The sequence below is a fragment of the Mixophyes fleayi genome, chromosome 11, assembly GCF_038048845.1.
Source record: "Mixophyes fleayi isolate aMixFle1 chromosome 11, aMixFle1.hap1, whole genome shotgun sequence".
Classification (NCBI taxonomy): domain Eukaryota; kingdom Metazoa; phylum Chordata; class Amphibia; order Anura; family Limnodynastidae; genus Mixophyes; species Mixophyes fleayi.
Window position 1 is genome coordinate 67,774,507 of NC_134412.1, and position 23,194 is coordinate 67,797,700.

The following is a 23,194-nucleotide window of genomic DNA, read 5'->3' on the forward strand; positions in this document are numbered from 1 at the left end:
CACTGTCACCAACATCAGGAAATCCTGAAAAATAAGAAAGCTTACCTGCATCCTGACACCGCTGATTAGGTAAGTCCTCCACTGGGCATCTCTTCACACTTACATAAGTAGATTTGTCTAATTCTCTCAGTTGATTATTGTTTCCTCATTAACAAAAATGTTTGATATACCAGCTGTGCATCTATCAACTACTGCTGCTCCTAGACACATATGTAATGCTGAATTGAGCCTTACATTAGGATTGAAATTATACCACTCTATATATTATAAAAAAATTACATGTTGTATTTTTCACAAAATCTTTCAACACATCAATGTAATTTATAATCTATATCATTTTCCAATTTTTTTTTATAAACATGTACCAAGCATGTATATACTATGTTTGCAAGAAAGGCCCACTTTAACTTACATTATACATTTTATTTGTGAATATTGTAATAATGTGGATTTGTTCTAAGGTGCATTAAATAATTATTGAAATGTAAACATTATTGTTTAAACTATTGTAAAAGTTTTACTAGACCTGGTGATCTGATTACATTGATTTTGTATTTCTTTACAGAATTGCATGTGCTAACCAATAGCACCATCTAGTGGATAAATTGGAAACTTACAAAGCAGTGTTCCCAAACTACCGTGCTTAAGAACACACACCTATGATCACCATCTCCGGGAACCGGTGGGTTAATACTAGACTAGTGAGACTGATCATTGCATCATTAAAGAAATCCTGAAAACATGACCTTTTGACCAGCAGTAATAAAAAAAAACCCTGTGCTGCAATCATGGTTAAAATAAAAAAACAGAAATGTATCAACTGCATACTAATAAAAATGCAAGGCACAAAAATGTGCCTTGCCCCCTTCGAATTAGGCAGTAGAGAAGGGCAGGAGCAAGCAGGGTGTTTCATTTTGTTACTATGTAAATTTCCTTGCCACAACCACTCTCATGCAGAAATGGAAAACAGCTTGAATGTTTCAGCAGATGCATCGGTGGAAGGTGGGAGATGTTGGTCAGAATTCCAGCACTGGAAATGTCGGCACTTAACCAGCCAACATGAACATGACGGCAGACTAAATGCCAACAGTTCCATTGTACTGACCGGTTCACAATGTCAATAGTGTGATTGTCGTTAATCCCAATGCCGACATTAAAAGAGTAATGGAGGCGGATCCAGGGTATAGATAAGATAAGAAGAATCCCAATAATACATTAAAGCAAATACAAATTAAATATTAGTATTGATTAGTATTATTTGAGAGCAGTCATTAATGTCAATATGTTAACACATGGAATTGTAAGTTTCCCAAAAGACATTTTTTAACAGGTAATATTTTTTTATTTTTTGCTAAAGAGGCATATTTCATTATGGAATAATTTCTCTCTCTCTCTCTCTTACACAGACATACACACAATTTAAACTTATACAGGTGGAAGACCTATGCTTAATAGGTTATTGATTAGTGCTTGGGTGCAAGTTAAGTGTACATTCTTGGGGGTTGGAATGACCAATGCCTAAGTAGTGGGCCAGTGACTAGACATTGTTGTTGTGTTAGTCATTTCTAGGGTTGCAAGTTTGTTTGTATTATTAAAAAAAACAGTCATATTGTATGCTATCTTGAACCAACTGAGCAGTGCCCTATCACATATCTGGTGTCTGTATCACAATAAATATATTTTCTTGGTACTGGATAAAATGTTCCAACAGGTATTTAGTTTGAAGAGACTTTCATATTAGAGTCCTACATAAAAGGATTAAGACGTTAGCAAAATTACTTGTGGTACTTGACAATCCTGTTCCATTTGTAGTCAGCTATTGAGATTTCATTCTTCTTATTAAAGTGAATTTCCTTGTTCCTTGTTCACGTTTACAAACTCTGTAGACACTGCCAAATTAAACAGCATCAGTTGAACAATATTGAACACATTTTTAAGTTCTCAAATCAAAACCAGATCATAATAGATGTCACTAGAAATTGGTTCATCATTATTGGTTCATCACCATGGCAGCATGGTGGCTTAGTGGTTAGCACTTCTGCCTCACAGCTCTGGGGTCACGAGTTCAATTCCCATCCATGGCTTTATCTGTGTGGAGTTTGTATGTTCTGCCTGTGTTTGCGTGGGTTTCCTCCGGGTGCTCCGGTTTCCTCCCACACTCCAAAAACATATTGGTAGGTTAATTGGCTGCTATCAAATTGACCCTAGCCTCTCTCTCTGCCTGTGTGTGTGCATATTAGGGAATTTAGACGGTAAGCTCCAATGGGGCAGGGACTGATGTGAATGAGTTCTCTGTACAGCGCTGCAGAATTAGTGGCGCTATAAAAATAAATGGTGATGATGATGATGATTGGTTCATTATTGATTTAAGAGAATCTCCCTATTCAGTTCCATTAAAGAGTGGCTTGTACTATTTACTAATTCAAATTATTTGATACATATTTCTAGGAGGCTGTTATTATGTTACTATGCAACTGCAAAATTTTGGTGCATAAAGCTGGTCACAATTGTAAAGACATGATTTATTTATTTTTTAAATCCTAGGTAAGAGTTTAAACAGCTGATGAATACAAATATTTTATATATATATATATATATATATATATATATATATATATATATATATATATATATATTGTGGCAAGAGCCCGCTACTGCTGAAGCACTCACGCAAACAACTTCTTCCTTTTTATGTAGTTTTATTGTCAGGATGGTAAATGTTTTGACACCGTACAGATTTCACAGCAATTCTGGAGACCCTAAACGCTAGCTAGACATAGACCAGCTCTCTCAAGACCAGCCAGCTTCCCCAGCGTTGGTCTCCATAAACAAATGACACAAGCAAGCTTTTATACATGATACTCCTCCCCCAGCCTTAGCTTGATGGGCAGGTGACACACCCACCTTCCCTTTAAGAGGAAACTCCCATCAGTGGTTCTGTTTGAACTAACAGACACACCCTGTCTGTTTGCTGAGAGGAAGGAGCTTTCAAACCATGTGAGTTAACCAAACTTAAACTTTGTTTGTCATACATAAGTCTTTATTATCAATCTAGATGCATTATTGCACAAATGTTTTACTCAACTTCCATGCTTTCTCTGCATATTGCCAACTAAATGCCTCCTTTTGTTACTATATATATATATATATATATATATATCAGATGTGTTCTAACTAGAGATGGGCGGGCTCGGTTCCCCGATAACCGAACCCACCCGAACTTTACCTATCCAAGTACCGCGCCGAGCAGGCTCGGTACTCTCCCGCCCACTCGGAATCCAAATCGAGGCCGAACATCATCGTGACGTCGTCGGATCTCGGGGCTCGGTTCTCACGATAATTGAAATCCATAAATACCCGCCTCCACAGCAATCCATCGCCATTTGACAGAGGGACAGAGCAGGGTGTAGTCACAGGCTGATTAGAGCAGGGACAGAGAATATACCTTATTCTTCATCCAATTCTGATAACAATTCTGATAACAATTGATAGAGAAGAGAGGAGGATAGAGGAGTCTTTTTTTTTCAATAATTGGCACTCCAAGTGCTTTGGGGTGTCCCCCAATTCTTTTGCATTAATATTTCTGGCTCTCAAAAGTCTGGTTTGTCAGCAGTCTCAAAAAAAATTATTTAGCACTCCCAAGTGCTTTTGGGGTGTCCCCCATTCTTTTGCATTAATATTTCTGGCTGTCAAAAGTCCTGTTTGTCAGCAGTCTCAAAAAATAATATTTAGCACTCCCAAGTGCTTTTGGAGTGTCCCCCATACTTTTGCATTAATATTTCTGGCTGTCAAAAGTCCTATTTTTCAGCAGTATTTAAAAGAATTTGTAGCACTACAAGTGCTTTGGGCTCATAATGGATTCAAAACAGTCCACATATGAGCAGAATGAGCAACCAGGTTCTGACACTAGTCCTTATGGTATTGTTCCCAGTACATCATCTGGGAAAGGCGATGTCAAACTACAGTTTTGAAGCCAGTCAAAAAAACACACACCAAAAAAAAATGTACCGTGTTGAAGGGAAAAAGAAGTGTAACTGAGAAAAAGTTAACTGGCGATAAAAAAAAAAAATTGCCAACATGCCATTCTACACACGTAGTGGCAAAGAAAGAATGAGGCCTTCGCATTTCTCTATTAGTGGCAGATCAAAAAATGTTACTGAGCCTTCTTCTTGTACGGACACTCGTGACAAAGCAAAACCAAGTAGTTTGGAGTCTAAAAGTGGTGCACAAGTACTGTTACGCATGAAAGCTGAGCTGCAAGAAAACAGTAAGGCAATAGAGGATAATGTATGCTCTGAATCAGAAATGACACCAATCCCTGTGGAGAGTCCATCCACCAGTTGTATGTCTAATCGTGAGCATTCTGTTAGTGACAGTGTACCCATAAAGAAGGTTCCTTTCAGCAGTTCTGCTGATGTGTGCCTTAACAGCCCGAATGTAGTCGGTGATACACCAATTGAGGATGCCACTTTTGAATTAGAAGAGGATGAGGGGGAGATTTGTGTAGGCGACGAGGGTACTAATGATGATGTTGATGATTATGATGCAGACAGATACCAAATTGCCTTTTTCAATTTATTTTTATATTCTAGACTCTATAACGGCTGAATAGTTTTCTATTTTACTCCTAGTGGAGAGGGGGTCTGATGCAGACAGATACCAAACTACCTTGGTCCATTTATTTTTACTTTCTAATTCCACAGTCTATGCAGGCTGCTTTTTTTCTATTCAACTTCAAGTGGAGGGCGGGGGGGGCATAGCTAGCCACCAAACTACTGTGGTCCATTTATTTTTACTTTCTAATTCCACAGTCTATGCAGGCTGCTTTTTTTCTATTCAACTACAAGTGGAGGGTGTAATATACGATGGCTACATTGCCAATAATCAAAGATGGAGGACGTAGACAACCAGGTTTGTCTGTATAATTTGCAGGCAAGTGTGAGCATTAAGGAAGGCCTACCAGGGATTAAACTGTTTTTTTCATAATGTATTAGCTTTAGAATTACCTCAGTTATCCAAGAAACTAATGGAGCACTAAATTAGGTTATTTTAGACCTAAAATTTTTAATTTTTTTCAAAAATGGCAAAACAAAACCAAAACCAAAACCAAAACACGCAATGACGGTTTGGCAAAACCAAAACACGACGGTAATCCAGATCCAAAACCAAAACCAAAACACGGCGGTAATCCAGATCCAAAACCAAAACACGGGGGTCAGTGAGCATCTCTAGTTCTAACTAAGTTATTTATATTTACTTTTGTGTAGACATTTAAACATTGTGGGCGTGATTCATGTTTGGACGTACATCCGTTTGCATAGCATATCTTGTGTAATATAGCTATGCGCATGCTCAGAAATAGACATTACTTGAATGAACACAAGTGACACTTAGGACTGTCTACAACTTAAGAGGGGAATGGAAGGGGAGGACTAACGTAGACCATGTACAGTAAAGGGTGTTCTAACGCAGATGCAGTCGATTCAAGGTCTGGCATTGTCATAAGTACACTTCTTTACAGATGTAAGGTTTGCACCCGCTCCAGGGCAGGTGTAACTGATGGATGATCGTGATGAGCGGACATGGCATTCACTCTCACAATCTGATGGGATGACAATTCATCTGTACACCTGACACCACTCATCAAACAGCACCATATAAGAACAATGGAGGTATTGTCTATTTTACCATTTAATTTCTAACAAGCTGGTTGAAAGTATTTGCATACATTAGCACAATTTACAGCTCTTCCCACTGGCAAACCCCCTTATTTGTGCTCATCTATTAGTTATAATGTACAAGAAATTATAATGAAGTTATAATGTACAAGGTTAGCTGATCCTGGTTGGGGGATAGAGATTGGCAAAAGTAAATATTTGATTAAATATTAGACCTTATATCAGAAGACCTCTGTCTTCCCCAGCAGGGATTACCATGGTTTCCGGCAAATGCGCCCTTGTGAAAATAAGATCACCACATCCATGGATTTACTAGCTGCCTTGTTGTTAAAGAAACGCAAGAGGGAGTATAGATTTTGAAGTGGGGGAACTGAATGTTTCTTGTATAAATTCTATATCAACTTTCATCATATAAGAAAGTATATAACAGGTTGGAGTCTTTTTCTTGTATGTTGAGACCCTTCATATTAATATAATAAATGCTTAACTTATCCGAGTCTCTGTGGGAATCTATGTGTTTGAAGCTCATCTGTAGTTTTCAGAGTGTCTGGGAATCTTCTTCTATTAGACATGAATGCCCAGGACCAGAAAGAGTAAGAGATTGGGAAGGGAGAAAGAAGAGAAGAAGAGGAGGTGAAGGTAATAAAGGTAACAAAAAACCATCAATAACATCATAAACACAGAAAACAAAACAACTTGGTGCAAACAATAGTAAAGTATGTGTGCTTCTAAGAAAAAAGGGGTTTGTGAGTTTCCTATGAACTATATTAACAAGCAGTGTTGGGAATTGTGGGGAACGTGTGGTGGGGGCAGCTTGAAATAAATGATAGCAGTGTTGTAGGCAGGGAGAAAGTGATTAACAGGAATAGATTAATGTGCCTTGGTGTTGACCCATGGGGAAGGAAGAATATTATGCACGTTCTAAGCAAGGTGGGGAGGCTTGGGGACAAAGCTTAATCAGTGGTGGTACTCAATGGGTTAGTAAGATTTGGATTAACTCCAAGTGATGATATCCAGATCATGGAAAGCAAAATATAATAATCTAAATTAATAGCACTTTAGGTAATGCATTGTTCTGAAACACATGCTGATGCAATTCTTAAGTGATAAAAGGTAATGCACCTGTGAGTAGATGTGAAAAGTTGCAATAACCTGCGTGGGGAAAATATGCACAAGGTCTTTAGACTACCAGAAATTGAGTACATATAAAGTAGGGGAAGACAGAACTTGCTATGAAACCATGGATAAGATACATAGGAACAGAGAGAAACTGCATTAGGTGTCTGCAGGTGGTGACTAGTTTTTTAGGTAACAGGACGGAAAGAAGTTTTCATTTAGTCTTTCAGGCTACTTGCCATTCCTCTCTTTTGGGTGTAGGTGGGGGGCCAAAGGAAAACGAGATGGATTGCCAGTCCAGGATCTAAAGCAGTGGGATTCCAAAGTTCCAGACCTTCAGGGTCTTTAAGGACAAATGACTTTCCAATTATTTTTCCTTCGTTGGTTAGCAATTTGAGTAATCTCCTTTGCTGTAGGGTACACCATTATAAATCCTGGTAAATTTGAATCAGGTGGCAATAGAGGTTATGAAAGGACCTCTAGGGTCCTCAGCAATAATGGTAATAATGATATGTGAGGGAGTTAAAAATGTTGATATTTGCCTTAAAAATACATTCAGCATAATCTCCAGCTCCAGCTTTGAATTATCTCAAAGACCCCGGATGAAGGCCTAGGACATAGGATAACAAATGAGGACATTGGGAGTACTGGCGCCATCGAAAGTTGATGAGAAGAACCCATAAAAGTGAAATGAAGAGAACGAACTAGCTTTGTCAGAAGATTTATATTTACTCAGGAAAATATCAATCATGTGTTTCTATCCTATAACCAGATCAAATGCTTTTTCATGTATAAATGTAGCCCACTAATAAATGAGCACAGCTCAGTTCTATCTTGACATTGGCATGACTGTGTCTTGATTACTGATCTCCTGGTTAACCAGCGTCTTATCTCACTGATATCTTAAGGGACTTGATAAAGGAGAGGTAAAATTACCCTAACAAAGTTGATACTGTCCAATTGTCTGGACTTTCATAGGATTTTTTCCTTGAAAGTGAGTAATGGAGCCTTTATATAATATCGTAAGGTTGTAAACTGTTGGGGGCAGAGAGTCAATCGGCCCTGTCAAAAGCTATAATATTTTGCAGGTGCTTGTCCAGGAGCTCGTTAAATATTTTTATCACAGTGTCTACTGTTCACTTTAGGGGAACTTCCTCTGGAATACCCCTGATCCTCAATATGTTGCCCTGTTATCCAAGTCATGAAGTCAGGATTATATTTCCCTTAAGTCACTTATTTGCTGGTTTGTAGGCACCTGGATCGTAGTGTAGGAGTCTTCCATCATCTCTCTGCTTTCTTCCAGGGAGGACACTCTGGGCCTGATACATGTTTGGACACAACTTGCACACAGGTTGCGTTTTAACAAAGAACACAAACTATGTGTAGTTCTGACCATATATTCAATTTCAAACATATCCCAAGATATGTTTTGATTTGAATCTGGCTGTAAGTACACTCTGCCTAAATATAATTTGTCGTATGTAGATACACACAACAGCCTGCAGTATACGCAAATGTCTTTTAAATTAAAGGTCACATTAGCGCACATAACAAAATTAAATTATAACATAATTGAACAATTCTTAACAATATCATTAATAAAATTATGGATTGTAAAAACGTATATTTTTTTAACTTTAAATACATAAATCAAGATGCCTAAAATGTGTACAGATTTACATACAATGCACCTTTAAAGTCTATCAATGCACTTTCATAGTATTCAAATGTTCTGTGCCAGTAGTGGCATTGCATAAATGTAGTTTTTAATACAAAGACTCCGCCAGGTCAGTCATCACTACCAGTTGGCACTTACACCTCCCCTGAAGCTGGTGTAAATAATACGCCTAAAAACCCCTTAAGAGGAACACATCATTTGAATCAGCTGCATCTGTGTTAGTGTGTCCTCAGTATGCCCTCTACATTGCCTATGTTCATCCACCCTTTCTCTTCCCCATTCCGCCCGTCAAGTCATAAGCAGTGTACGTGTCATTTGCATTCAGACATAATTTGCATGCAAATGTGTTCATTGATGTAAAGTCCATTTCTGAGCATACGCAAAGTTATTTCACGCAGGAAATAGATGAATCAAAGTGCATGAATTAAAGTTTACAGTAAGATATGTGTTTATTCTGGAGAGCTCTGTTAGATCTATGTAACAGGAATTGGGTACAGATTGGAAGTGGGGAACAAAGAAGAGTTCTAAGTCAAGGATGACACCTAGGCAGTAAGCTTGGGCTTTATCGTCGTGTTGTTAACAGCTCAATTTTTGAATGCCGGAGTTTGAGGATAGCGAGAACACATCCATGATGAAATGGCAGAAAGACATTTAGTAACATGGTCCAACAAAGAAGGTGAAAAATTTGGAGACTATAGATACATTAAGCAGACACTGAAATACCAATGTGCTTATAAGTTTCCCAAGAGAAGTGGCTTAGATAGATAAGAGTAGAAGACCTAACACTGAGCCTTGTGGTAGTCCTACTGATAGAGGAGGTGGAGCGGAGAAAGATATAGAGAAACAAACACGCGGTTTGGCAAGTAGGATGAGCCACAGGATAGGATGGTGTCCTGAAGACCTAGGGAATGCAGTGTGTGTATGAAAAGAGAGTGGTCAACAGTGTCAAATGCTGTAGAGAGCTCCAGAAACATTAGAAGCAAACAGTGTCCTTCAGATTTAGCAGATCAAGCTATTGACCACCTTAGTTGGAGCAGTCTCCATGAAGTAATGGAAACTAAAGCATGGTTAAAGAGGGTCCAATAGGTAGTGTGAGGATAGAAAGCATGTAGACAAGCATGGATGGGAATTGAAAGATGTTGGCATTATATGAATAACGTTTAATAATATACAGTTTTCTGATGTGAACTCTACTGTAATTTCAATGCAATTGCATGTAGTTTGGTAATAACTATTTGTTGCATCCTAGTGCTCCCAGTTTTTCCGAGATAGTCCCTTTATTTACCTAAAAACTTTCACTACTTACTTTCCCCTAATTCATACTCATGGTGCAAGTCTATCAACAGGAAAAGGTGACATTTGTTCTATAACCCTTTTGCCATATTTGTTATCTAAACAGAAGACATGATGGCTTTAATGGTCTGAGCAAACATCAGTTGGTTTTTCATTTTAGATAGACACAAATAGAACCCTCCATATGGGGGATTCCAAAGAAGAGCTGTAATACATTCAAATATTTATTAGTTACACTACAAGCATGCAGGCATCACATGTTTCTACAAGTATCTTTACAAGTATCTTTAACATGTATCTGCTAGGTTCTGAGCACCCTATTGTCAGGCGCGGGCTGGCAAAGTTATTATTATTATTATCATTTATTTGTTAGGCGCCACAAGGTATCCGCAGCGCCGCACACAGTACTAACAGTAGACTATACAGGGTGAAACCATACAGAACAATGAACAAAAAGTACCAATACTTCAGAAACTCCGGCTAGTCATATGCAGTAAAGACGGAGCGGAAGAACAGGTATGGAGACAGGAGGGGAGGGGGCCCTGCTCATACGAGCTTTCATCCTAAGGGAGGGTAAACAGATCAGGCACAAGAGGAGCCAGTTGAGGCAAGAGGAGAGAAAGGAGGACGAGCTAAAGGAAGATGGGGGTTAAGTAGAAGGTTGGTAGGCTTTGAGGAAGAGGTGAGTTTTGAGTGCACGTTTGAAGGAGCACAGAGTAGGAGAGAGACGGATGGAACGAGAGAGGTCGTTCCAGAGAAGGGGGGCTGCACGGTAAAAGTCTTGGATTCTGGAGTGGGAAGAGGTGATAAGAGTGGAGGAGAAGCGGCGGTCATTGGCTGAGCGCAGGGAACGGGCAGGAATGTGAATGGAGAGGAGGTTAGAGATATAAGGGGCAGTAGAGTTGGAGAGAGCCTTGTAAGTGGTGGTGAGGAGTTTGAAAAGGATGTGGTAGGGGAAGGGAAGCCAGTGTAAGGCAAGGCAGAGAGGGGAGGCAGAGGTGGAGCGGCGTGAGAGAAAGATGAGTCTTGCGGCCGCATTGAGTATGAAGCGGAGGGGGGAGAGACGGGAGTGGGGGAGGCCAGTGAGGAGGAGGTTACAATAATCGAGGCAGGAGATGATGAGTGCGTGGATGACAGTTTTGGTGGCATCCTGAGAGAGAAAAGGACAGATGCGGGCGATGTTGCGTAGTTGGAAGCGACAGGTTTGGGCAAGGGAATGAATGTGGGGGGCAAAAGAGAGAGAGGAGTCGAGGGGGACACCCAGGCAGCAAAGTTGGGTGACAAAGGAGATGGTGGTGTTGTTGACGACAATAGAGAGGTCATGGTGAGATGGGAGTCTGGGCGGAGGAAAGACAATGAGTTCAGTTTTAGAGATGTTGATTTTGAGAAAGCGCTCAGATATCCAGGAGGAGATGGCGGAGGCAGTCGGATACCCGAGCGAGGAGGGTGGAGGAAAGATCAGGAAAGGAGATATAGAGTTGAATGTCGTCAGCATAAAAGTGATACTGAAAACCGAAGGAGGAGATGAGAGATCCAAGGGAGGAAGTGTAGAGCGAAAAGAGTAGAGGGCCAAGAACAGAGCCCTGCGGGACTCCTACGGGGAGAGGGTAGGGGGAGGAGGAAGAACCAGATGTGGATACAGAGAAGGAGCGATTAGCGAGGTATGAGGCAAACCAGGCATGGACAGAACCAGAGAGGCCGAGAGAGAGGAGTTTGCAGCAGGAGGGGGTGGTCCACGGCGTCAAAGGCAGCAGAGAGGTCAAGGAGGATGAGTACGGAGAAGTGACCCTTGGATCTGGCTGATAGGAGATCATTAGTAACCTTGGCCAGGGCAGTTTCGGTAGAATGGAGGGGGCGGTAGCCAGATTGGAGAGGGTCAAGGAGGGAATTGTCCGTGAGGTGCCTGGTTAGGCGACTGCAGACAATCCACTCAAGTAATTTAGAGGCATAGGGGAGAAGAGAGATAGGGCGATAATTAGCAAGAGAGGTGGGGTCAAGATTGGGTTTTTTGAGGATAGGAGAGATAAGAGCATGTTTAAAAGAGGAGGGTACTACACCAGAGGAGAGTGATAGGTTGAAAAGGTGTGCTAGGTAAGAGCAGGCCATTGGAGAGAGAGAGCGAAGGAGGTGGGAGGGGATGGGATCGAGAGGGCAGGTAGAGGGTGGAGAGGAAAGAATAAGGGAGCAAACTTCTTCACCGGTTGTAGGGCTGAAGGAGCACCAGAGTTGGTTGATTGGGGGAGGTGAAGCGATGAGGGTGTCAGGAGAAAGTTCAGCCCGGGGGGGCGCACGGGCGGCTGCATCGCATGACACGCGACGCGGCCGCATCGCATGTCTTGTGATGCGGCCGCTTGAAATATTCATTAAATATTGTATTCAACGGGGGGGGGGGGGTTGGCGGCCCAAATACCTGCCCCCCGGCCCAGCCCGCCCCTGCTTATTGTAATTCTAGATGGCCAAGCTGTGAAGAATTTGTATGTACTATACGAAAAACTATAGATTTAAAATATAAGAAACATACATTCATACTTACGTTTCTCTGTCCAGATCACAGGTTTCTGTCCTTACACAGTTACAGACTCACTATGGGGAATTGTATCTAACAGTATTTTACCTTGTCCCTCTGCGTCCACATATCTTTTTTGATGGATTGATTGATTTAGGCAATTGCCTTGCGGTGGGACTTTAACACCACTATAGCTATCGTAAGCAGAAAAATCCTGTTTTATTAAATAAAACTTCCCTAAGTGGATGTGTACATGGTATGAGAGACTACAAATGCAGTTAGCTTGGCGATGGGTCTTTTGAGAACTTATCTGTAACCTTTCCACTTCCACCATTTGCTAAAGTTTAGTCATTGTCTCATTAAATGCAGCAATAAAACTTGTGGAAAGTTTGCCCTTCTCCATAATGTTACTAATAGTAATGATTAATGTCCTGGTGGAATTAACTGGAGAAGCAGCGCTGGCACAATCTTGTCAAGCACAGCATTAATTTAAAACTTTTTAGTGCCACATCAACTGGTATAAGATATGGTTTTAATTAAGGTGCAAGGTAATGACCTCATATATTTATGTCACTGGTTGTTCTATCTAAAATAACTTATTGCTCTTGAAATATTAATATTGCATAATTTATTTTCTTTATCATAAACTGTCTGTAGGATTAATTTGCCTGCTTAATTGCCATTTGTAAGAAAGGTTCACCCATAAAACCCCCCTTGCCCCCTTTCTAGTGTAAAGTTGGATTGCTATTTAAACAGTAATCAGGAGGTAATGCTACATCTCTCAAGCTCTCTTTAAATCTTAGGATTTAAAGAGAGCTTGGGAGATGTAGCATTTGAGAAAAGACAGCATATGATTGAATCAAAATCTTGACTAGCCAATCCCGTGACAGATGTCTTATGAGATGGAATGCCTCACCTTTGAAATACAAAAGGAGCTGATCACTGCCAAATACAGCTCCGTCTGCTCATGCTGTAGATCAGAGGAGGGCTGGCAAATGTTAGCCCATGGGGCAAGACTTCACTCAGCAGCCTAATAGAAACATTTTAAAGGAAACAAAATGCAGGTGGCCCAGTTACCCAGCCCAAGGTAGCCCACTATGGGACTGGCCAGGGGGGCAGATGCCCACCAGCCCAGCCTGCCCCTGCTCTAGACTAATATTTGCAGTTAGAGTTGCACATCTGTTTTGCCTCGCAAACGTCTTATGCAGACTTGATAATGGAGAAGGTGCCACAAGCTGGTCATCTTTCCCTCAGGCTTCCAAGCCAACGTCACCTGAGCCAAAGTTCCTTGAGAACTTTAGTTGAACAGTCTTCATCCTACTAAACATGCCTCCACAATTGTTCCTCTTTCAGTCACATGATAGGATGTGAATTACTCAGAAAGCACATCTTCGTGGAAGCCCCCAATTTATGTATATTTGCTTTCCCTCATTGATTGAAGTGTTTACGTTTATTTGGTACTGTATTTACATAAAGTGTACTTACAGAAATATTGTACTTACTATAAAAGGGGCAATTGATTAATATTGCAGGCTCACAGTTCCAGGGTCATGAATTCCATTGAGACCTACCTTTGTGGAGTTTGTAAGCCCCCCTGGATTGTTTATGTTACTCCAGAAGGTTCTGCTTCCCCCTACAGTCCAAAAACATTCTTGTAGGCCAGAGGTAGTGTGTGATTGTAAGGTAGAGTATTTAGACTGTACTCTCTTCTGGGGCAGGAACTGATGTCAATGTTTAAACATTCTTCATAATGCCTGTAATATGTTGGTGCTATATAAATAAATGTTAATAATGATGTGTTTACTAAAATTTTTGTCCATTTTTTTCTTAAACTTGTGTGTAGTATGTGTACCAATTAAAATATTCCTAATAAGCATAAAAAAAAATACAATATAAATATATTATATAAAGCAGAGCCCATTCTGGTGGCTTGTATATACAGCAGACTTCCAATCCGGTGGCCAATTTATAAAACAGATTTTAAATATGGGTGACTAATATGCCAAGCAGGGCTCCAATCAGACACCCTCTCCTTAATTTTCTGTCGTAAATAGGGCAACATTTTTCTTGGTTGTACTGTTAAGTGGAAGCTCAGTTTACACATTGAACCTTCCATTGAAATAGCTTTGTGAGCACTCAGCTCACTGCTGGTGCATTTGCGCATTGGAACATACTTGCAACTTTGGAGATCACCCCTCCGGGAGATCTCCAAAGTTGGCCGTGTCTTTAGGATGTGGCCACACTAATTGCGTCATTTCGGTCCCGCCCCTGCTATATAATACCAATTTTGGCCTACTATAGCAGGGGGGGGGGGGGAGATGACACGATTATCCTCGCCCCACACCCACTTCACCAACGAGGTGGCCAGGATCTGGGAGGTTGCCCTGCTCTTCTGGGAGAGCTCCCAAATATTTGGGTCTTAGAGGGAGCATACATTGGTGGAATAAGATGGCATTGTCTGGAAGGATACAATATATGCATCTTCTGATGAAAACAGAGGGGTGAATTGGAGCTATCCTTACTGAATGTAGGCTTGTATTGCGCCGACATGAAAAATAGAGACTTTATTTTCCAGAATCAGATATTAAAATGCTAATCAGGGGTTAGAGAGCACGCATTTATGGGGCTGTTTTCTACTTAGTGAGACAGCTACACAGTCTCCTTCTACAAAGAAGCTTTTGATTTTTACATCTTTTCAGATGTAACTTAGATCGGACCTAGGTCTATACTTTCAGTAGGATATTTTTAGTACCTCCTACGCACATTTTACATGAAAAAGTAGTCGTAGGAGCATTTCTACCAATGTAATAAGAGCATACAAATGGACAACAGTGGCAAGTTCTGGTGTCCACTCACTCCCTTGATTTATTCATGACATGACAAGGAGGCCAAACCAAGCGGTATTTAGGCGATTATAGAAAAAGTAGAAATGAATAAAAGGATGCTCATATAGTGGTACATTGAAGTGATATTATTTCATCATGAGCATTTCCAGCTGGACCCACAATTCTGTAAATTAAAGGCTTCAAGTGACTTCTCGGGGACACCCAGATTGTGGAGTGCACCTATGTATGTGCATGGCAGACGATCAGGCACATTTACGCAAAATAAAATGTACTGTCGGAGAACAGTTATATGGACATAAGATTGCACAAATAAAAATTGCTTGTGTGGCTTAGCCCTTTATTTCAACTGAAATAATGAAACATTTGTGCTTAACCTATTCACTGAGCTATTTGCCCTATCACTTTTCACAAAGCTGGGATTTAAAAGCAAAAAACTAAAAACAAGGGAGTGTAAAAAGCAATTTACATTAGTCTAAAGTAAGAAACATGAGTGCACGAGCCTAAACCTGAAAGGCATTGGGTGAAAGCTAAAAATAAATTAGGGGGTAAATGTATGAATCTCCGGATTCTTCATCTCCGGCGTGTTCAGCCTCTTCAGGGAAACTTCCCTTTTCAATGCAGCGCCGCTTTAAATTTAAGCGCTGAAGAGGCTGAACACACCGGAGATGAAGAATCCGGAGATGCATACATTTACCCCTAGGTTGCTAATTGAATTATTAAGCAATGTCTGAACGTACTCCCTTTTCTAGCAGTATTGTTTAGTCTGATGCTTTTTTTTGGAAGATATTAAAGGTTAATTAAAATATGTGGGTGCACGAATCTTTACATTTTGTGTATATGACTAATTTTCTCCCTTTTGTATAACAGGAAGCTTGGTGAATGCACGTTTTCAATTGACATTATGTAGAAAATATGTCACAAAGCACAAAGTGATCATGAGACCATATTAATTTTTTGTAACTTTTATTGAACACAAGTATTTTGACAGAATGCAAAGTTCTCCGTTAGTACTCAGTATTTACAGCAGTGAGAATGGGAATAAAGTTGGTAGTCAATGATTCCCTTGGTAAAAAGTTTTGTAACAAGAGAAGGCCCCAGAAGTAGGAAATGTTGGGTAGGGATGTCAATGGAGGCATTTGAACTGCAACAAATAGTGGGCCCATCACAAAACTCGGGCTTAATCCAGGTGTCATATACAAAATATTTCAACTTAAATCTGAAAATTAAGCTTTGTGTCACATGAAAACAGAAGAACACACAGACAACCCAAAGGATGCTACGTGAGCTTGATCTCCACTGCAGATTGATAGATATAAAGTGTCTAAACATTTGAATAATACATACGCACTAATACATGGCGTGTATATTACCAGACATAACAAAGTATGTTTGGTCCCGAAAATAAGAAAGTGTCAAAAATCCAATTATAGTGGTAATATAATGTATCTTAGGGCTTAGCTGAATTGCTCTGTGTGTTATTTTTTGATCTTGCACAATTAAATATTAGACAATATATAGTTTAAAGAAAGGTAAGCATGCCTTATGAGATTAGCGGAGGAAGACATGCTTTTTATTTTCCAGTTGCATACATGTTCTGTTATACTTTCTTTAGGTCAGAAGGTAAAATATGGCTCTACAGCTGTTGCTGAACGACAAATCCCAGCATGCACTGTAAGCCACACACAGGGAAAAACCTGCGGCTTATTGGCTGTTGTTCAAATGCAAAGCCTACACTAAGAATCATTATTTCAACAACAGCTTGGGAGTCACATGTTTTTCAAAATCAGAATTAGGTATTTCAAACGCTTGGAACCAAAGTGGACCAATCACCCACATCTATTGGAAGCAGCCATTTTAAGTGCCGAACCAATATTCAAGAGAATATAGCTTATCACTTTAGGAATGAATGACAACCCTGATGTATGAGGCACTTTGTGCCTCATATCGCTGTGATGTCACTAGGTAACAGTGAATTGATGGGCTGACTAGTTGTGCAACCCGCAAAATGGCTGCTTCCGGGGTGTTTGTGGGTTATGGTACTACTTTGAAAGTTAGACTATGTCCATACCTTACCCAAGTATGTCTAAAGCTGTAGCTTCCTCAAGTTTGCTACTTTGAGAGAACAAAGGCATAATGCCATTAAAACCGATATACTTTGGATTAAATGTTACGCAAATCCCTCCATTTCCATCCCTAGTAGCAGTAGCGAAAACGCAAAAGGGAGAAAAACAAACAGTAATAAACACTTAGCAATGTGACAAGACCATTATTTTTTTTTTCACAGTTTGAATTTACTGAGCGATGTTCACTGTCCAGATGCAATCATTAAAAAAAAAATAATAATAATAAAAAAAGACAAATACTATCCCATTGTAACCAAATGTTCATCCACTTGTAAAGGCATGAAAACACACTGTAGCAGAACTTTGTCATCATGACGTAATCTGAGGAACCGTATGTAGGATTCGCCAGGATTTGTGATTGTAAAAATCTTCTAGTTTCAAATTCCCACCAACTATTGTTCCACCACCAGAACTATACGTTTTTTGATGTTTTTTTTATTCTTTTTTTTCTGATACTATGACAAAAAACACATTTCACACTAATATTCACGCGTTTACTGTGCACAAGCTGACAGCAAAATGGGGGAAGGGTTTTTCCATTTTACTTATTTTAATACAAATTGTTGATTTTTATTTGAATTTTTTTCCCTTACCAAAGATAGAATGAAACAAAGTAAAAGTACATAGTATCAATCAAACATACCCAAATTATTTAATAGTATGAAAAGGAGGTGTGTTTAAAATGTTTTTTGTTTTTTTTATATCCTGGCAAAAATAATGTAAATAAAAAAACAAAAAATAATTAACATTTCAAGTTTATAGGACTATTACTTGGGAGCTGGCATCAAATTAAAGTTATTTTGACACTTATTTGTTATGGCCAATACATATATAAGATGTTTTGCAAGGATTACTGCATTACCGAGAACAAATAGGGAGGTGCTCATTCATCACTGTATTAAGAACATTTTAAGGCACCCACGCATTTCTCTCATACATAAAGGTGTTCATGCAAAGATGTACTCACGTCTTATTCGCTCAGCTCAAATATAGCAAATATACACAGTAATTAAGATTTCCCTTAATTAAAGGGTTTATAGTACAATAATGTCTGTAGGGCTGTTTTAAGAGTCAGTGCTGATTTGCAGTGTTTCTTTTTTAACCGTTCAATGTCAAGAAGAGGCCGGTTGACATATTGCATGAACATATCCAATATACAGGATTTTGTGCAGCAAGGAATGCTATTGTCCACAAACTATACGACTTAGTTAACATTACTTCAGCATACTTTTCCTGTGTTTGTATTTGCAGGCACCTATTATTTTACTAGGATTTTCAATTAGGCTATAGATTAAATTGTCTATAGCGGGGCCTAATTGGGTGCTGTTACAGATACAGAGTTTATAAACTAGCCTTTATAAACCATGCAATTTCAATATTTCGAGACTGATTTTCAGGGGAGTGCAGAGGGATTTCGTTAACTTTACAGCACTCCACTCAACAGCTTTTCTTGGTAATCTCAAGACAGATACCGTACACCTTAAGATGCATTATTACATGTTGCATTATTTTGTCTAAAGGGCAGTTTCTTAACATTATTATTGTGTATCTCCTTATAAAATATTTGGCAAGCACCACTAACAATGTGTAAATTCACAACCAAAGTACCCCCCACTGTGTGTAAGTTTCAATTAAGCAACCCCCATGTCACTTTAAAGGTTTGAAAATATCCCTTCTTAGTTCTGTAACCTGTACATTGAAATGTTCTTTTGAGTTCAATGTAACAGGTGGAAGCTCCCCTGTAACTGTCTTAAGTACCGCTTGGAGTACTCGTACCACATGGTGAGAATCCCTAAAAACATTTGTAGGTGACAATGTAGAATAGTCTGGACTTAAAAGCAATATTCTGTTATTCCGTTGTTCTGATAATGGTGCCGTTTGTTCACCTGTGTAATAACAAGACCACTAGGTTGTAAGGATCCATTTTCCCCTCAAAACATCTCATTGCAAAGTATGCATGCTAATAATCTAATATACATATATATTTATATAAACCGATTAAAAAAAAGCAGTTACACAAACCCTCGTAATAAAAATGTCCAAGAAAAAAAATTAAACAAGGGAAAATAATAAAGAATTGTCTGTAAACATGGATAAAAATATACAAGAAAATCTAACAAATTGTGCATGTCAATGCTGCAAATCCAAATATAAAGTAAAAGCAAATATATGCATTTGGCATCCTACATAAGGGAAACATAAAATACACAAATCCCAAAATGATTTTGTGCTGGGCCAAGATGGAAAAAAAAGTGTGTTAACATGACCTACATTCACGGAATATAGCTAGGTTTCAGCAAGCAAACTCCAATGTTAGAGTTAAAATGCTATGCATCACTGAATAACCTTTCAATATTACATTAAAATGGACCCATCAACTGTGCACACACTGGTGGCAGTCAGTGGTGGACTGAACCAATTTCATGAGCACGCAGCCTATCAATTCACTAGGAAGCAGTGACATCATGGAGGCATAAGTACATTATGGCCAATGACATCACTAACTCCACAGGCTGTATTCTCATGAATATTAGCACAAAATGGCTGCTAACACTGTGTCAGGGTAACAGGTCCTTCTTAAGTAGAAAGGAATTTGATGTACATGGCAAAAATAGAACATTCTCATTTGACCGTTGTAGAACTTTCTCACATCCAGACAAAATGGCTGAGCCTATGGACAAACTGTATATTGTTGCTCCAAGACATTGATTAATTCTGTTTCCATATGACTGGAACCCAAGTGTAAAATATTTTCTAAATTGAATTCTCGTCTCACATTAATTTTCTAGGTAAAATGGTTTCCTAAATGGTTGCGTTCAGTTGTCATTAGTGGACCTGTTGGTTATAGAGATGCTAGAATTAATCAGAGCGGTTCGAAATTTGATTGAATTTGCCTGGTACAATCGTAACTTTTGGACCAGCTAAAACTTAGGCTCCACTGCAGAGGCTCAATTAACTTGCAGTTAAAACAAAAGATGTTGAACAAAAATATAAAATGTTGACAGTTCCATGGTTTAAGATTTTATCAGATTTTAATTTTTTTATCTGAACAGCGAACATTACTGTGTTTGACATTGAAGCTCATATGGAAAACATACTATATAATGTAGGCATTTACGCTCAAACATAGTTGAGCTTCTTCGCCTTGCTAGAGTTCAGCTTCAATTGTTTCGTTTCTCTAAAGTTTGAGAATTTAATCGGAAACTTTTGAACTTTAGATCAAACGTTTTGAGAACCACTTTGAAACAAATTGAGCATCTTCAGTTGCTTAAACACAGTGGATGAAGCCATTACGTGGACTGGACCAATAGTCATGACAATGTAGCCAAAAAATTCACAAAGAACTACTGTGTAATGTCTAGTTGCTTTTGAATTCTTAGGCTGGATTCTCATGAATATTGGTCCAGCCCACAAAATCACTGCCTCCACTGTGTTTGAGCGACGTCTCCACTTTAACCAACATTCATCTGAAATGGGACAATTTACAAATAATGTCAGAATATCAATGTACTGTTTAGAATCTCAAATGTTGCACAGCCACTAATTACGTATCAATTAATTGTTACATTTATTTTTTTTGTCAAATGGAGTATCGTATTGGCTTTTTTTCTATCAAAGGGATTATTCTTTAATAGCAAAAATTAGATTAAACATTGCAGTTCTTAAAGTAAATGTGCAAAATACAACTTGACATTCGTAAAAAAATGTACAGAGATATTTAAATATCACTGGTTGCATTTATTTAAAACCATGAAATAATGTCCTTTTAAAGTGGTCAATGGCAATTTTTTTGAACTGAACCCATATTTACGAGAACACTACCTATATTCACCAGAAGTCAGTGACACTACTTACTAGCTTACGGGGTCTCATCCCTCTATGATGACATTACTATCTAGTGAACTCATAGGCTGCATTCTCATGAATGTAGTTTTAACCCACTAAATGGCTGTGTATATTTTGTGCAGACTTTACTTTATAAAATGCCATTTTCCCTTCCTCTAACCACAGAAAATTATAATGATACCACATTTAGTATAGACGCTGGGATATAGAATACTGGTAAAGAAACATCCCATGGTACCACTATATTCCATATTATTATCCAAAATAAACATCTAAACAAGCTAAAATGTATATCAACATGGAGAAAGCACATTTCGGAACAGTCAAATCTAATGTAGCGCACACTTGGTGCTACAGTGCATACACAAACACTTTGCATGTGAGATATATAGTTACTGAGATGACACAATGGCACATTCCAACCCAAACATATGTCCATAAAACACACTTTTAGACATTACAAATGTGTGAAGAGCAACGTTAGGCAGGGTCATGCCAGCTTAAGGGGGTTTCCTTCAGTGACAAGACAATACACAGAAAACAATTTATTGGATTACATTGGTTGGGTTCCATGACTACAGAATTACATACTGCTCATTTTCTATGCTGTACACTTCTTTGCAAATCCTGATTACTCGTTCTTAGTTAAAACCATTATAAATCTGTCAAGACATATTTTTCTCATATATACGTCAAAGCTTCAAAAACAAAGCAATCTAATGAGTCGGGTATACAGTATATTTTCAAAAACTGAAGAGAGCGACATTTGTCCAACCTTTCTACTCATTCGGATGGATTGAGCCATAGCCAATGTAGGCACCTGTCTTAGGGCACTTCAGTCATGTTGACAATATGAACTTAATCTTTATTTCAATAATTATCTCATGCAATTTGTCCCTAGCTTCAATGGTCCCACAGGACGGTGACGTCAAACACGCGTTGTCTACAAGTACCTCTTCCTTACAATTGTTTAGCAAATCCTTACTCTTGCCTATAATTCCAGCATAAGGCATTGATGCTTTCTATTGGATAAAGCTCATGTAGTAAAGACCTGGAACAGATATAGAACAAAATAGGGAAGTATTTCCATCACCCTTTAAATGACACCGGGAATTAGCCACACACAATAAGGTCATCAAGCATTGTCAACAAAATATGCCGTATATAACCATTCAGCTTATAAAGAGGGTGGAATACTTTTAAGACACATACAGTTCACTTTCGCTCTTCTTCAATTGTATTTTCTTATACAGTGATAGAATGTGCCAACCAACATGTATGTAAACCTGCCAGCCATGCAAGTAAAATAGGTTTCTACAACTTAAAAGACCAAATGTTCAGAGCAAAATATACCAAGACATTCCGCATAGTGTACTAATTATTTAATTCAACACCTAGACTCTGCAGGGTGTCTAGACCTTGGACAACCCAGACTGATGAAGACCATGCCACAACTACATGCAGTGGCCTTCGCTCTAAACCTCTCCCTTCCCACGCGATAAATAATTGGGGAGTGCTAAGTTTTCAGGACATTGCATGGGACATCTCGTATTAACATTTTCCCACTTGGCTTTGTTCATAAAGAGCATGTACACAAGAGATGAATCCTTTCTACAATCTCACAAAACAAACAAGTTTTCTTAAAGAAAAAAAAAAAAACCCTCAACAAAATAATAATAATAATAATAACAACGAAGGCCAAGATTTGAGAGGAATGATGAAGTGTTTGTGTGTATGTACCTCACTCTGTAAATGGCTAGCATGAGGCTCTTCAGACATTATTTTTAGTATCCACTTTCCCCTTCCTATGTAACACACCCCCACCCCCAAGGAGAAATCATGCTTTACTCTCATTTGCATTTGTTTGAGTGGCTTCATTAGGAACTGTTTTCACTTCTGCTGGGGTGCTCTTGCTGTCTGACTCCTCTGGCTTAGAGTTCTCTTCTACAGGGGCCTTCCTGGAAATAGACAAGAAGAAGTCAGTGTGAGAAGAGCAGAAATGTTGGAGTCCTGCATATTTCAGGCGCTGCTTAATCAATGAGGTAACACAATCCATAAAGGGATATTACCCTAATAAAAATAATTTGATTTCTGTATTAAATTAGGAT

At 39.0% G+C, this 23,194-nt stretch overlaps 1 protein-coding gene across 5 annotated transcripts in view; it reads right to left on the bottom strand.

Moving 5' to 3' along the window:
* Window positions 1-16,063: 16,063 nt before the first annotated feature.
* The window catches only part of NCAM1 (neural cell adhesion molecule 1), a 268,171-nt gene continuing 261,040 nt past the window's right edge, over window positions 16,064-23,194 (bottom strand). For all 5 annotated transcript variants that reach the window (XM_075191349.1, XM_075191348.1, XM_075191350.1 and 2 more), the window contains one exon: window positions 16,064-23,044. In XM_075191349.1, the coding sequence (XP_075047450.1) occupies window positions 22,924-23,044 (121 nt within the window). In that variant the 3' untranslated portion in view covers window positions 16,064-22,923. The remainder of the gene's footprint in view (window positions 23,045-23,194) is intronic.